The following is a 16,077-nucleotide window of genomic DNA, read 5'->3' on the forward strand; positions in this document are numbered from 1 at the left end:
AGTACCTGCTCCTTAAGGACAAGTTGGAAAATGCAGAGAAGCCAGGGAAGGAAACAAAACCCAACTGTGGCCTCATCACTTCAGCACAACAAAAAACACAATAGGCAGAGACTTCCTGGATTTCTGGAATGATCACTAGCATTGATGCACCTGGATTCCTGTTGCCCCTGAGGGAAACCATGCCCCTAACCCTCTGTTCGTCGCTCCTCAGTCCTTCTTCCCAGAATGACTCCCCATGAGCTACAGTGACAGAGCTGAGAGTTTGAAGCCCAAGAGAAATCACACAAGCAGCAACGAGGGATGAGGGAGAAGGACCCCCAGGTGTCACACTTCCCTGGATGACAAAGGTGATCTGGGGGTTGTAGAGTCATTGTCAGGACGACAGCCTGCTCCACCTGTAGAATACTCCAGTCTCCAGACCCAGATGGCGGTTGGGAAACAGAGTGGTTGCAAAAGACCTGAATGGACTCCTTCAGAAAGCCCCAGCCCAGTGGGCGTGGTCGCAGCCTCCTGTGCGAGGAGAAGCCCCCGGGGAAGTGGTGTGGCCATTGCTCCTGGAACCCCACCGCCTGCCCACTCAGGCCAGCTAATTCTATTGGCCTGCACTTGATCTTTCCAGGAGGCCATGGAAGTATAAATAATAAAGCAAGAAGGGCAGATCCATTTGGCCAGCCCAGCAGATTCCTCCTGGAGGCTGTGAGTATGAAACCTTCCCTGTGGAAAAAACCAGGGATTCCTGTGTATTCCTCAGGAAGTTGGCTCAGATTGAGGGGATGGATAGTACTGTCCAAGGAGGGTGTCTTGAAGAAAATTCTAGGGGAATTCCCACAGTTGGGGAACTCCCCTGGGGGAGTTTGCAGGGCAGCCTCCATGGAGGCCCAGATGCATTCCCATGGGCTTCTAGGGACAGCCTGAGGGGTGTAAGGACGGAGGTGGTCTTGAGAGGTGAGGCGGCCCTTCCAACTGGAGTCCACCTCTGACCTCTGGCTCTGGCCATGGTCAGCCTTGTACGTGAGCTGTCTGTGTACCTTCAGCTCTTCCCAGGACACAGGCTGTATCCATCAACCCACCAGATCATGGAAAGTGAGGCTAAGCTGCCTGTTTAGAGCGTTTTTGAGGAATTGCCTCCACTAACTGGATTCCATGCTGACCCGCGGCTGCAACACACTGTGACGCTAGTCTCTGTTCACGCTGGGCCTGGGCTGCCCCTTTATAGCACAAGTGGGCCTGAAGTTAATGGCCACTCAGACTTTTCAGCCCCTGTATTCCCTCATTCTAGAATGAAGTCACTGCAGGGGAGGAGGACCAGCCAGGCAAAGAGGTGGAAAGTTCTTGAGGGTTTGGAGGAGTCTGTGGGGCTGGTCTGGGCTTCTCTTCTCAGGTGTGAGAGCTCCCTGTTTGCTTATTCTGCAGCATCTATGTGGGCCATTCCTTGGGCATTGTCACAGGGTCCCACTACCTGGCTCCAGTGACAGCACATAAAGTATTTCCTAAAAAGACAGAAATCCTCGGGGCAAATTAATAAGTGGGGAGGCTCCATCCTGTGTTTCCCAGGAAGGAATATAAAAGATATGGCGATGGTCAGTAGAATTCTTTTATGGGGCTTCTCCCACTTCCCACAGAGGGAAGAGGAGGGACCGTAGCACTACTTAGCTCTAAACTTGCTTTGAAAAATAATTATTTAATCTCTAAAATGTGTAGAACAATTTTCATCTTAAAACAATTTCAATCTTTTAAAATGGGTAGACCACAGACCATACCTGGGATGTCTCTTCAAGTTCAGGGCTTTGGTTCAGTCTTATTTTGAGAGGCCAAGGCACACCTCTAGGAAAGTCCCTTCACTTCTTTGAGCCCCAGGGAGGACAATGAGTGTACCCAAGTTCTACGCACTTTATCAGGGACTCCAGAAAGAGTCTGAGATAAGCTGGGGTCTCGGAGGGCTTGGGGTTCCTTCCTCGGTGTAGGAAGGAATGACTGATGTGTCCAAGGGAACATTCTGGTTGCTTGATGCTCGCTCTGTTGGGCTGAAGACTTTGGGGATGGGAACTTGTCTGAGCTTTCTATACATTGTCCCATTGGCTTGAGGAAGGATGTCACACAACTTTTCCTGGCCAGCCAGCTTCATCACAGAGGAGAGAGGTAGGAGACTAGACATTAGCAAGGGTGGGGGGAGGCAGGGGAGGCCTTTCCCCTGAAGTGAGGGGTCCCACCTCTGTGCAGGAGCAGACCTTAGCAGCCAATATGTCCCCTGGTGGCTCCCCAATCTTGTTTCCCCAACCTGCTGGCGATAAATGAGGAAGCACTTTGTAAAATCACAAGTCTCACCAGTGACCCCTCTGTAGCCACACCCAGGGATCCAGCCAATCTCAGATCAAAAATATTTGGGGCAAGTCTGAAATGTTCAGTTTTTTTTTTCCTTGCCTATTCCCTAATCGATAGAGTATGACAACTACTTATGTAACACGTCACATTAGGCATTATCAGAAATGTAGAGGTGATTTAAAGCACTTGGGAGGGTGCATGTAGGCTACGTGGAAGGACTGTGCTGTTTTATGGAAGGACTTAAACATCCAAGGATTTTGGCGTCCTTGGGGGATCCTGAAACTCACCCCCCCGCCATGGACACTGAGGGATGGATTATTAAGCCCACTATCATACCTCATTTAGAGGGGAATTTAGAGGGGCAGAGGGAAGTGGGGGTGGTGTCCCCATCCCTCCTATGGGGACCCCTTTCTGCAGGGTGGGGATTTGCAGCACCTGTGCTGCCAGAGCAGATGGCTTCTCACTTGGGTGGGGTCTGTCTTGTGGGTCAGTGAGACACTGTTTCATCTAGTCACAGGAGAAGGAAATTATTTTTCTAAATGAATAGGGAACATGGGGTAGAATAGTCAGGGAATGGAGACACTTACTTTAGTAGCCCTCTGTGCCCCTTGGTGTCCCACAGGGTTCTGTTTCTATCTTGTTCTTTTTCCTCTTGATTTTATTTAGTTCAGGTGACAACCAAACACACACACACACACACACACACACACACATTCCAAATTAAAACCCAACCAAGAATTGCTCAACGTAGGAGAGTAACCTATCAATTCATTGGGTAATAACCAGTTGCTCAGCTATTTTAATTGATGGAACAAAAAATTGAGCCTGCTCAGGCATCTGGCAAATGTGGGTCACTTTAGCATCTGTGATGACATGGAAAGGCCCACAGTGGGACTAGTGTGGGCTGGTGGGGAGCAAGGCCAGGCCCTTCACACTTGGGGGTTGCTGGAAGGGATGCCCAGAGACCGCTGGGATACAGGCTTGTAGAGGTAAGGGAGGCTGAGACCCAGCCAGCAAGTGCACTGCGTCCCCTGGGGTAAGGCAACCAGCTGAGCAGCAGCGTCTAGTGGGAAGAGGCCAAACTCCATAGTACCCTCAAGCTAATAGGCAAAGATACTTACAGACACCCTAGAGGGTAAAGAGATTGGCCTGGTGCCCCAATGTGTATGTGGGAGAAGACCAATGCCTGGACTTTAATTCTCGGATCAGTTCTCACTTCTGAAACTGTAGTAGGTACAACTTGATGGGGGTCAGCACGGAAGTTCCACTGCACAGCCAGTCAGCTCATGTCACGCCGAGCCTTTCTGCCTGCCCCATCCTGCCTTACACGCCCAGCTCCTACCCTGTTGCTCCAGGCTTTGCCCCTCAGGTGGCTGGCAACCCTCCTTCCAGCTACTGAGTGACATGTCCAAGCCTCTCTACTGGTAGAGAGGACTTGAAACAGCACACGGCATGGCTGGCAATCCACTGGGAATAACAGAAATTTCTATTTTTAATCCAGGCAGCCTTTGGAAAACACAGTTCAGCCCCGGGAACTCCTGAGATTGGCTCCTTTCCATTATCTATTTTCTTTTGTTTATCTGAAGCATAATTAAGGATTCTACCCATTTCTCACCTACAATCTATTTTCAGATCACCCATGGAGTCTGGGCTCATCACCAATTATTTTTAATTTTTACCAAAACATCGTCCTGGAGAGTGGGAGGTGCTTAGAGAACTCCTGGGCTCAGGAGATTCTTTCCAGAATGCCACAAACTCCAGAGGACGTTAGGCCAGAGCATGGAGCCCCCACTTGATGGTTCTGGCATTGAAATATATGCGCATAATACTTGTCAAGATGCTTCTGGCTTCAGGACCTTGACCACGTAACTCAACCTCACTGCCAGCGTGCAGGGAGGGTGGGTGCTGGCCCCAGTTTCTCTGCAAAGCCCTGCCATACGTCCTCTTTGTGCTCTGGCTTGTTTTCCCTTCCCCCTGGGGCAGTGTCGAGTCCCTTCCCTAGCTGCCACAGTCTGCAGCCCAGGACATCCAGGGAAGACTGAGGGCGCACTCCCAGCAAACCACTAAACAATTCTAAAGCTCACCCTCATTGGACCACTCGAGTCACATGCCCCTCCCTGAACTTGCCCTCATTGGATTAGGCCAATCGCCTGGACCAATCAGTAGCAGGATAAGGAGATTGCCCTCCACCAATCAGGTCCTGCCTTGGAGCTAAAAGTAGAGGCACCTGGGCGGCCTGAAGGAGGAGTTGAGAGTGGTTAATGTCCCAGGAAATTATATATGCCATGTCCTGCACCCTGGGGACTGATCACAGTCACCAGCTGTCTGATGCACTCCAAAAGGGAGCTCTCCAGAATCCTGACCCGAGGATTGGAGCAGAGCTGGATGTTACCAGGTCTGCATCCTGGGTCTACTCCTTCTCTTTCTGGTCCTGGTCCCCTCACTTCCTGCAGCCTCCTCCTAAGACAGCTGTCAATCCCTGACATGCACCTGCTTCCAGGGAAACCAGTCTGAAGCAACCAGGGACAGCTTCCCTGCTGAGGAGCTCATCCTTTCCTGGGGATTACAGACTCCTGGAGATGTCAGTTAGGGTTACACAGTAAGTGATGTAACAGAGGACCCAGCAAAGAGATCTGCCTTCGCTTTCCATGTAAATTAGTAAAAGCCAATGGAAGCAGTGTACTCGACCAGAAAAATCAACACACGTTGTAGACATCAGGCTTTGGTGGCTCTCCGTAGCCTTAGGAGAGCGATAGATGGAAGGAAAACATCCAACAAAATTCTTGTCCCCAGAAAGCTCACAGTGCCATTGGGAGGTATCAGAGCTGAGAGGCTTTTGATGAGAGAGCCCTCCTGCAGCCAGGAAGATGTGGCTTTTCCTCTCCATGCCACCACCCCTTCCCTTCCTTGGGAGGAGGTTTACTGGAGGCAGAGTTCTTTCTCCTGTAGAGGATGTCCATCACCTAGAGGTCACGTGATCTTACACAAAGAGCACCAATTCTGCAAATTAGTCACACTCCTTTTGGTTATAAGGAAAAAAAAAAGTCCAACTCAAATCATCCAACCCTAAAATCAAAATCCATTGGCTCTTATAACTTAGAAAAATGAAGGTGGATGGGCATCCGGTAAAGGTTGATCCAAGGACTCCAAAGATGTCATGATGTGCCACTGTCTATTTCTCTCTTTCCATCTCTCCCTGTCTTCTCTCCATGTAGAAGTCAGGACCACATTCAGTTTTGGGGGCTTTATCATTAAGCCAGTCACCCCATAATTAAGAGAAATTTGCATTCTCCAGGAAAGACACCCATTAATTTGATTTTGGTCACACTCTGATTTCTTAATCAGTGTGACATAAAGGATGAATTTTGATGGCGTGTTCTGGGTCCCATGCCCACACTGTGGGGCATTCTTATGATGAGGTGGAGAGTAGATGTTCCTCAAAGGAATGGATTCGCTGCTACCATAAGATGGGGAGGGAAGTGAACAAGAGCTATCACTCTTGAGGGGCCCAGGACCAGGAAGACAAGGGACAGAGCAAGGGTGCAGTGCCAGGGAACACCCAGGTCTCTCACTTATAAAATGGAGATATAGGGAGGCTATAAATGTCATCCTGGATGTCAAAGCACTCAGCAGCCTCTACATACAGCCCCTGTTAGTCACTGCGTTTCTTCTTCCACCTGGTCTTCCACGTGGATAAGGTGGGACAGTGGATCTCCTTTGATTTTCTCTGCTAACCTGAGATCTACTACTCAACAGGACAATCCCCAAGGACAATGAACCTCCCACTGGGCCTGGCCCTGTTTCTGGCTGGCCTCCTCGCCACAGAAGGGCTTCTCTCGCCCAATGTCTCTCGACTCAGCTATGGAGAGCTGAGCCAGACCCAAGGGTTGAAAGCAAAGAGGATCGCCCATGAGCTGGCAAAGCGCAACATGGAGTTTGGCTTCAAGCTGCTCAAGAAGCTGGCCTCCAGAGGCTCCAGGCAGAACATCTTCTTCTCCCCACTGAGCATCTCCACTGCCTTCTCCATGCTGTCCCTGGGCGCCCAGGACTCCACCCTGGAAGAGATTAAGCAGGGTTTCAGCTTCAGGGAGATGCCCGCCAGAGACCTTCACCGGGGGTTCTATTACCTCATCCGCAAGCTGAACCAGGAGAAGCAGGGCACCAAGCTGGCGGTCGGAAACGTTCTGTTCCTGGATCAGAAGCTGAAGCTACAACGGAACTTCCTGAGAGAGACCAAGAATATGTATGAAGCAGAAACCGTGCCCACCAACTTCCAGGACTTGGAATATACTCAGAAGCAGATCAACAACTATGTCAGTCAGAAAACCCAGGGGTTGATCAACAACCTGATCAGCAGTATAGACCCTGGCACTGTGCTGATTCTGGCAAACTTCATTTACTTTCAAGGTAAGGTTTGAGACATGCTGGTGTGGAGAGGAGGGGATGGCCAAGAGGCATGGATTAAAAACCTGGGTTGGCCTCTTGCTTGCTCTTGACCTTGAATTTCTACGTAATGAATCTCTCACTTCATAGAATGAGGATATTGATAGATACCATATAGGGCTTTTTAAAGACGCAGTTAGATAAGTTTCAGTGGTATAGTGAATATCGAGTGGATGCTAGTCATCATAAACATTGTAGTCATTTTCTTTGTCTTTAAATTGAATACCATTTACATATAACCCATCTGGTTGTGTTTGGGAATCGAGGTGAAAATGTTTGTGAAAAGGGCTTCATGAAGTCTAAATTGTTCTCTATATGTCCATTTTCATTATCACTGATTATCCTAACATGACACTAGTTGATGTGGTTGGAGTGACATTCTCATCTTCATTTCTTAGATGAGGAAAAAAAATGAAAATCAGGGACAGATTAATTACTCATCCATGTTTCAGAGCCAGTCAGTGACAGTCAGGATTGGAACCCCTCTCTCTTGGCCTTGGGCTGGGTATTTTTCCACTACACCAAGTATTCGTCCAGGATGGTGATTGTGTTTTGGTGGTGGAGATGATGAGTTTGGGGGGTACCTTATTCTCCTCATCAGATTGCCTAACTTCCCCGTGTCTAAGAGAAAACCTGAAATAGACCTTCGTTCCCCCCTCTGCACATGACCACTCACATACCATGTGCACACGCAGAGGTTGGCCAAAATAGGTGAAAATCACAGAGGCCAACACCCCTCAGTTTAGACAAGATCTCTACAGGGCTGTCAATACCATGGTTCAGTTCTCCCAAATTTCACAAGGAAATTGATGGTTACTGAGGGGGGAAAATCCAAAATCACAGTCTGTCCAAGCCAGAGGGAAAGAAAAATGAATTTGGGATTTCTCAAAGGGCTTACATCCCCTACATCACCTCAGGAACAACAGTGACACCAATAATGCTGATGGTGGCCACCATCCACTCAATGATCACTATATCCAGCTATTGAGCTTGGCTGCTTTATCCCACCAAGTCTCCAAGTGAACCTATGAGGTATCTGTCAATATCCTTATTCTTCAAATTAAGGACACTGAAGCCCAGGGAGATTGAGACACTTATCAAGGTTATGCTTTTAGAGCAGTGAGGCCAGGATTTGAACCCAGGGATTGGCTCCCAGGGACCTATTCTGAGATCTGTGAGGGTAGCAGGTTAGAAAAGACACAGATCTGAGTTTACGTGTGATGGGGTCAAAGCATCCTCAGGATCAAGAAAGAGAGATCAAACACCCAGAATTGAGCGTTCATTCCTCTTCAGCCAGCTCCCAAGGGCAGCGTGTCCCATTAGTTTTCTTGGCCCCAGGTGAGAGTGACTTTTTCAGGGATGACTTGAAATAGAGCCAGGCATCTTCATTCAAGTCACTCCCAAAGAGCCACACTAATTCAGTCCAGTCCCCAACATTGGGACATGATCTCCAGGCTTTCTCAGCCTTAGGAGAACCTTTGCTCAGGACAGTTTACTGCTCTCATCACCTCCTCATCCCTAATCCTCATTTCTTTGAGAACATGTCACTGGACCTGAGTCCATCTCACAGGAAGTATCCGGGGCACAGGAAGAGGGCAGCCTCCTGGAGTTCTTCCCTGGTGCCCTAGAATACCCAGACCTCTTTCTCTGAATCTTCGTGGACAGAGGCTGGTGATTATTTGGATCTGGACGCCTCCTTTCTCTCTGGACACTCATCTCACTTTGCCTTTCAATCCTAAGCCAGGTGGCAACACAGATTTGATCCAAAAGAAACTAAAGAGGAAAATTTCTTTGTGGACAAAAGCAAAACAGTGAAGGTGCCCATGATGTTCCACGGAGGCATGTATGACGTGGGCTATGACGACCAGCTGTCCTGCACGCTCCTGGAGATCCCCTACCGTGGGAACATCACGGCCACCTTCGTTCTTCCCGAGGAGGGCAAAATGAAGCAATTGGAGGAGGGCTTGCAGGCGAATATTTTTGGCAGATGGAAAAGATTAATGTCAAAAAGGTAAAGAGGGAGCCTGGTGTAAGGAGTGTCTTGCTCCCCCCCCCCACTCTTTATTTCTTTCATCCCAAATTTATGAAGCTCTTACCACACAGCCAAGCCCTCTTCTGGCCTCTTTGAGACACTTCTATTAGGGTAGGAGGTAGACTGGAGAAGTGTAAGAACATAAAAACACTTGACCTTGGAGAGGCAGTAAAACTGGGAGTGTGGTAGAGGTCAGGGAGGGCTTCCCAGGGGAGGTGAAATTTGAGCTAAGACTTTAAGGCTGTGTGTGGAAGGGAGAGAAGCAATGGATGTCTTTACTGAGCCTCTGCTATGATGATTGTGGGAACTGGGCACCAGGAGGAGGCACCAAGAGAGAAAGAGACGATGCTAGGGTGGACTGGGCATCCATGGGGCAAGGCGCCCTTAAGGAACTGCAGAACACAGCTTTGCTATCTAGTTACCTGAAAGCTCCTGACAGGGAAATTCTGGCTCCAGATGCTTCTGATCACGCCAGTGTTGGGGGAGGTGGAGCTGAGTGGCAGGTCACCCCAGGAGGGCTCTGCCACCCCTGCCTTTCCTCCCTGCTGTGGGAGCTGGAGAAAAAATAGGGGTTTGGGTGAGGCCTGGGTTCTCTTCTGTGATTTGGCCTTAGCAGTGCCAGCCTTGTAGGACCTTCGAAGAGGCCATGCACCAATGTGACTTCTTTCCCCTTCCTTCTGATTGGTTGAAGAGGAGGGCTCTAAAACTCTCAGCAGATCCTTGGAACCCCAGGATTACTGAATGACAGGTGTCCTGCAGCGTGGTCTCCATCCTCAGGGGGAAGCCCGCATGGCAGCTCACCCCCTGACGTAAAATGCAGGCTTCTGTTAACACGGGGTGCCCCAAAGGGATGGGCAGCTTCCAGCCTGTGCCCCACAGAGTTGTAGAGTTCACAGGGGTGTCTTGGGGGCCTCTCTAGGGGCCTGAGAGGTGTGGAAAGTGAAAGGAGGTGAGATATGGGAAGAATGTCAGGCCCTTGGCCCTCAGTTCACCCGTACTTTCTGGCTTTGTGACAGAGACTGTGGTCCTATTGCCATCGGTGTTGAAAGCACAGTGGCTGGGTCCACTACAGTTTTGCTGATGCCCCAGAGCATCTCCAAGTTATTGGTGACAATTTCTCACAGGGCTGCCATTCTGGTGCTAGCACTGGGACTGCAAGTTCCCTCTCCCTGGCCCTCTGCAGCTTGTGTACTGTGACCATTGAGCTACCCCTAACTGCACACAGAGGCTCCTGGAAACTGTTGCCATGTCTCTGCCTTCAGAATGAGGCCCACAGCCCTCCCTTTGATTCCTGCCCAGGTGTGGGAAAGATGTTTTGAGATTTCCTGCAGGTTGGCACCAGCCTTCTCAGAGGCCTGGGGACAGGGGAAACAAAGCTCCTCACCGGACAGGAATAACTTAAATAACTTCTCATGAAATCCATGTGCACCCTGCCCTCAGGGTCTCTTCCAGGGCCCCCCTCCATATCCTAGGACCTGGTCTGCCTCCCCCACCCCATGAGACTGTTCCCAGCATCCCCATGACTTGAGATGGGACCTCCCTGGCAGAAGGCCATGAGAGGAGGATCCCTTTCACCAGATACATCCTGCCTCCTAAGCTCTGTGGCCTGGAATGACCAGTGGCAGTAATGCCCCCTCCTCCATAGGAAACCCCAGAGCTTCTTATCAGCTAGGGGACTTGCCTGAGGTCCCCAGGGGGGATTGCATGTCATCAGAACCCGACAGGCAGTGTTCCTACCTTCTGAACTCTTTCAGTCTGGCTGTCAGGTTGTCGGGTTATCTTAAAGTGCAGGCAGGAGCAGCCCAGACCTCTGGTTGTCCTCTACAGGAGCAGAGAGCAGGTGGGCTATTCCAGTGAGTTTTGTCTGAAGTCCCCTCCAGACTGGACAGCCTAAGAGAGGCCAAAGGGAAAAAAAAACACCCCTTTCTCCAAAAGAGAAGTAACCACATCAACAGATGCACAACTAAAATACACCCACAAATTACAGGTTGGAGTTTAGCCTACAAATCCTGCTGCTCTGACTCCCCAGAGCAAAAACTCAGTTTTTGTTTTCCCAGGGGAAACAAAGCTTCAACTTCACTAGGCACAGAGCTGCTGGGGCTTTGAATTTGCCCTTTTTACTTATAATACAATTTGAGAGTCTCACCCCAGACTAAAAATCTCATTTTACCTTCCAGCATTGGTTCACGTTTTCTGGCTTCACTTGGAAGTCACTAAAGCTGATCTCCCCACTAGCACCTGGGATCCTGTGTCCTCTGACTGCTCAGTGATGTCGCCCTGGAAACTCTCTCCTTGCTTCTCTGCAGCAGCCAACGCTTCTGATCCCTACTGAGTTATCTCCATCAGAGGTCCAGATGCCATTAGTTTTTGGATCAGGGGCCCAGGGATGGCTCACAGCTCACAGAGTGGCTTCTGTGCAGGAAACACAGAGCAGGTGTGAGGCGGGCCTGTCACCCTGGCGCTGGCCTGCAGGGAGCCCCAAATGCTGTTGTTTCCCTGTTAGGTATCACTCCACTCTGATCTCCCCTCTGCAGGTAAAAGCCTGAAGCTTTGCCACGAGTCACTGTCCCCTCGAGTCACTGTCCCCATCTCCTATCCTTTCATCCTCACAGCTCCTTCTCATCATTACTCAGGGTGCCCATGTTGGGGGGTCCAGGGTCAGTTTGGGGCTCCTCCTTCCCCACTTGCCAAAAACGCCACAGCACTACCACAGCACTACCTCTGTCTCCCCGTGGGCTCCTCCCACGGCACCAGCTCTGTCTCCCCGTGGGCTCCTCCCACGGCACCAGCTCTGTCTCCCCGTGGGCTCCTCCCACAGCACTACCTCTGTGTCCCCGTGGGCTCCTCCCACGGCACTACCTCTGTCTCCCCGTGGGCTCCTCCCACAGCACTACCTCTGTCTCCCCGTGGGCTCCTCCCACGGCACCAGCTCTGTCTCCCCGTGGGCTCCTCCCACGGCACAGCTCTGTCTCCCCGTGGGCTCCTCCCACGGCACAGCTCTGTCTCCCCGTGGGCTCCTCCCACGGCACCAGCTCTGTCTCCCGTGGGCTCCTCCCACGGCACTACCTCTGTCTCCCCGTGGGCTCCTCCCACGGCACAGCTCTGTCTCCCCGTGGGCTCCTCCCACGGCACTACCTCTGTCTCCCCGTGGGCTCCTCCCACGGCACTACCTCTGTCTCCCCGTGGGCTCCTCCCACGGCACTACCTCTGTCTCCCCGTGGGCTCCTCCCACGGCACAGCTCTGTCTCCCGTGGGCTCCTCCCACGGCACAGCTCTGTCTCCCCGTGGGCTCCTCCCACGGCACAGCTCTGTCTCCCGTGGGCTCCTCCCACGGCACAGCTCTGTCTCCCCGTAGGCTCCTCCCACGGCACCAGCTCTGTCTCCCGTTGGCTCCTCCCACCACAGCACTACCTCTGTCTCCCCGTGGGCTCCTCCCACGGCACAGCTCTGTCTCCCGTGGGCTCCTCCCACGGCACTAGCTCTGTCTCCCGTGGGCTCCTCCCACGGCACAGCTCTGTCTCCCCGTGGCTCCTCCCACGGCACTACCTCTGTCTCCCGTGGGCTCCTCCCACGGCACCAGCTCTGTCTCCCATTGGCTCCTCCCACGGCACAGCTCTGTCTCCCCGTGGGCTCCTCCCACGGCACAGCTCTGTCTCCCCGTGGGCTCCTCCCACGGCACAGCTCTGTCTCCCCGTGGGCTCCTCCCACGGCACCAGCTCTGTCTCCCCGTGGGCTCCTCCCACGGCACAGCTCTGTCTCCCGTGGGCTCCTCCCACGGCACCAGCTCTGTCTCCCGTTGGCTCCTCCCACCACAGCACTACCTCTGTCTCCCCGTGGGCTCCTCCCACAGCACAGCTCTGTCTCCCCGTGGGCTCCTCCCACGGCACCAGCTCTGTCTCCCGTTGACTCCTCCCACGGCACCAGCTCTGTCTCCCGTTGGCTCCTCCCACGGCACCAGCTCTGTCTCCCGTTGACTCCTCCCACGGCACCAGCTCTGTCTCCCGTTGACTCCTCCCACGGCACCAGCTCTGTCTCCCGTGGGCTCCTCCCACGGCACCAGCTCTGCCTCCCCGTGGGCTCCTCCTCCTCCTCTCCTGTGCTGGACTCAGCGCCATGGCCTCCGGCCTCCGCCCATTCCTGTTGGGATTTCCCCCTCAGCGAGCAGCGCCCTGGGCTTCAGCACCATCCCCCCACCCCCAGGCCCAGGGTGCCAGATCTCTCACCTGAACTCCAGGGTCCTGACTCTGCCTGTTTCCCCAGCATCCCCCCACTTTCCGGGGGAGTCTAATAGGATCTTAGCCTGCCCCGTCTAGACTGCCGTACTGAGCCCCGCTGCAGGGCCTTCCCAGGATGACCCGCCCAATTTAAATCCCGGGAGTCGTCCTCCATCTATGGCTTCCCCTGAGCCCTTCCATCAGCCTGTCAGGAATCTCGGCTGGCCCTGCTGTAAACTGACTCTGGAACCTGGCCTCTCGCCTCCACCACTGTGACCCCAACACCTGACTGCCATGGAGGGGGGTCACCTCGCATCACCTCCTCACTCACCCCCACCCCAATACCACGAGGGTGCTCTTAATGGAGTGGACGGAGGGTCCCTCTAAACCCTGAAGGGACCACGTCACTCCTCCAGTGGAAACTCTACTGGGTTTCCAGGTTCCCTTCAGCAAAAAGGCCCATTCGACTGGGTCCCTGCCTCCTTCAAGATTTGCCCAGCATCCCTGAAATTTGGTTTATATTTCATTTTTTTCCTGTAGCACTTGCCGCCTCCCGCATTTGCGAATATGCCCTCAGTGCTTTTCGCTGTGTCCATTCCATGATCTGTCCTCCCTGCTGGAACACGGGTCAGGGGCAGGGATCTTTGCCTGTTCTGTTCACAGGTTCATCTCAAGCACCTAGAACAGCATCTGGTATTCAGCAGGCACTTAATAAGTATTTGCTGGATGATTGAATGAATGAATGAATGAGTGGAAAGGTAGACTTGGGAGTCGTCTGGCCAGCTCTTGGTATTCCAGGTCCTAGGACTGAACGAGATTCCAGGGGGAGGGACAGAGGGCAGGCAGAGAAGAAGAGAGGACCTGGTCCTGTGTGCGATGACTGTCATCTTTCTTTTTGCCCAAGTAGGACTTTCCTGCTCACGCCTGTCACTTTTACCTCCCCAGGGTTGTCAATGTGTTCGTGCCCAGGCTCCACATCTCTGGTACCTATAACCTGAAGAACACTCTCTCCCAACTGGGCATCAGTAAAATCTTTGAGGAGAACGGTGACCTCACCCGAATATCCCCCTACCGCAGCCTCAAAGTGAGCGAGGTAAGGCTGCCCTGCCGCTGCCCTCCAGCAGAGGGCGCGCCACACTGCCTGGCAGAGGCACCGCACAGGGGCCAGGCCAGGGAGGAAGCAGCCTTGCCACCTGCCACACCGGCCGGGCTGGAGTCTGGCTCTCCTCCGACCAGCTCTGTGGTCCAGGGAAACCCCTAAGGCCTCCTCAAGCCTTTGATTCCAGTCTTTAGCACTGGAACTGCCACTCTCTTGGTGCTATGTTGAAAGCTGATTCAATGCCACAAACTGATGAGGTCCTGGAATATTTACCAGGCCTAGAGCACGGGGCAGGTGGGGCACCAGATTTAGCAGGGACAATAGGAGACACTCAGTTAAATTCGATATTCAGATAAATAATGGGTTTTTTTTAGCATAAAAATTATTGCATGAGACATATTTTTGGTTAAATGTATTCATGACTTATCTTGAATTCAAAATTGACTGAATGTCCTGTGTATTGTCCAGCAGACCTACTTTGGGGTGAAAAGGGCACGGCAAGGGGAAGGATTTCAGAGTGGGAGAAGAGTGTGGGGGATGGTCCATGGGAGGGAGGGGCGTGGCCAAAGGCAGCAGGTGAGGGCTGGTACCTGTGGGTGAAGGGAGGCTCCAGCCACTGCCGGAGCAATATGGGTGACCAAGCTGAGCCAACCGTTTTGAATCCGAAGACAGATCCAGCTTTATCTTCCAGCTAGCAAAAAGAAAGAAACACGTAGCCGATAGAATTTTCTAGCTGTTAGTTTTTCTACTTTAGTTTGGAGAGTTCCCAAATGTTGAAGGCCGCCGGCTTCCCCTTCCCACGGGCCTTCACTGAGTTCCACGGCTCCTTTCTCTTCTCTAGTGAGGTATCCAGGTACCCCTGACGCTAGCAGAGGATACTGGCCAGTTTCCTGCAAGGAAAACTGTTGGAATTTTGTAGACAAGAAAGAAGTTTGTCAGTGTCTCACAAGGGACCATCCATTCTCCAGAACCTGTCACCTGGTCTTAGATGCTGAGGCCACTGGGGTAGATCTGGGGCTGAGACATCTCCAGAGGCTAATCTGGAATCTGGCTCCCTCTCAATCATCCATCAGGTTGAGCTAAGACTCCATAGACCCTTTCTGCCACCATCATGATTGAAGGTCCCCTGAAATTTATGGGAAGGGTAATTAGCCCCTTGTCTCCCTGTTATCACTGACCCCCCCCCCCCCACCGACACACATATACACCATCTTCAGGCTGCATCTGTTTGTCAAATATCATTCCACAATGACAGCAGAAAAGCCGGGAACCTTGGCACATTTCAGCTGTGCTGAGTAACTTTGGCTAAGTTGTCTCCCTCTCTGGTCTCTTGCTTCTGCCCATCATGGCCTCTGAGTGTCTTGGCAGGCACTGACCTTGCTTTTGATTCCCACAGGCTGTGCACAAGGCTGAGCTGAAGATGGATGAGAAGGGGACAGAAGGGGCTGCAGGCTCTGGAGCGCAGACACTGCCCATGGAGACTCCACAAAATGTCAAGTTGAACAGACCCTTCATGTTGATGGTCTATGAGAAACTCACACCTTCCATGATCTTCTTGGCAAAGATTGTTAACCCTTCTGGTAAATAAAGGGTCTTCCTGCTGCCTGCAGCACTCAACCATGGCCTGAGGCTGAACCTCCTTGGGCTGGAGGCCCCAGGCACATTCTAACTCAGTCCCTATGGTCACTATGTCCCAAGGGTGCCCAGTGAGCGCCACTGTGGGCTTTTGGGACTCCTGTGCTCCATCACGTCCTGGAGATCCCTCCTCGCCCTCTCAGACTTGGGGACCCTGCACCACACTGCACCCACTTGCCAGTGTCCCCTCCCTGGCAGGCAAAGGGCCTTTGTTTTTCAATCAACAAACGATCCTCCCTATGCCAAGTCTGTGGGTTGAGGTGGGTATTTGGGGGAATGTGTGAGCCACAGCAAGTGCCTAGGGGTTGGCATGAGAGTGACCCGAGTTCACA

At 52.3% G+C, this 16,077-nt stretch overlaps 1 protein-coding gene across 1 annotated transcript; it reads left to right on the forward strand.

The window, feature by feature from the left end:
• The first annotated feature begins 541 nt into the window (after positions 1 to 541).
• On the forward strand, positions 542 to 15,749 carry Serpina12 (serpin family A member 12). Its single transcript, XM_046441099.2, has 5 exons — positions 542 to 696; positions 6,079 to 6,729; positions 8,506 to 8,776; positions 13,957 to 14,104; positions 15,507 to 15,749. Exons 2-5 carry the CDS (start codon positions 6,096 to 6,098, stop codon positions 15,696 to 15,698), a joined length of 1,245 nt encoding a protein of 414 aa, XP_046297055.1. The 5' UTR covers positions 542 to 696; positions 6,079 to 6,095; the 3' UTR covers positions 15,699 to 15,749.
• The last annotated feature ends 328 nt before the right edge of the window (positions 15,750 to 16,077 follow it).

Source organism: Marmota monax, unplaced genomic scaffold (assembly GCF_021218885.2).
Source record: "Marmota monax isolate L192 unplaced genomic scaffold, Marmota_monax_Labrador192_F-V1.1 WCK01_AAM20220418_F8-fsc00017, whole genome shotgun sequence".
NCBI lineage: Eukaryota > Metazoa > Chordata > Mammalia > Rodentia > Sciuridae > Marmota > Marmota monax.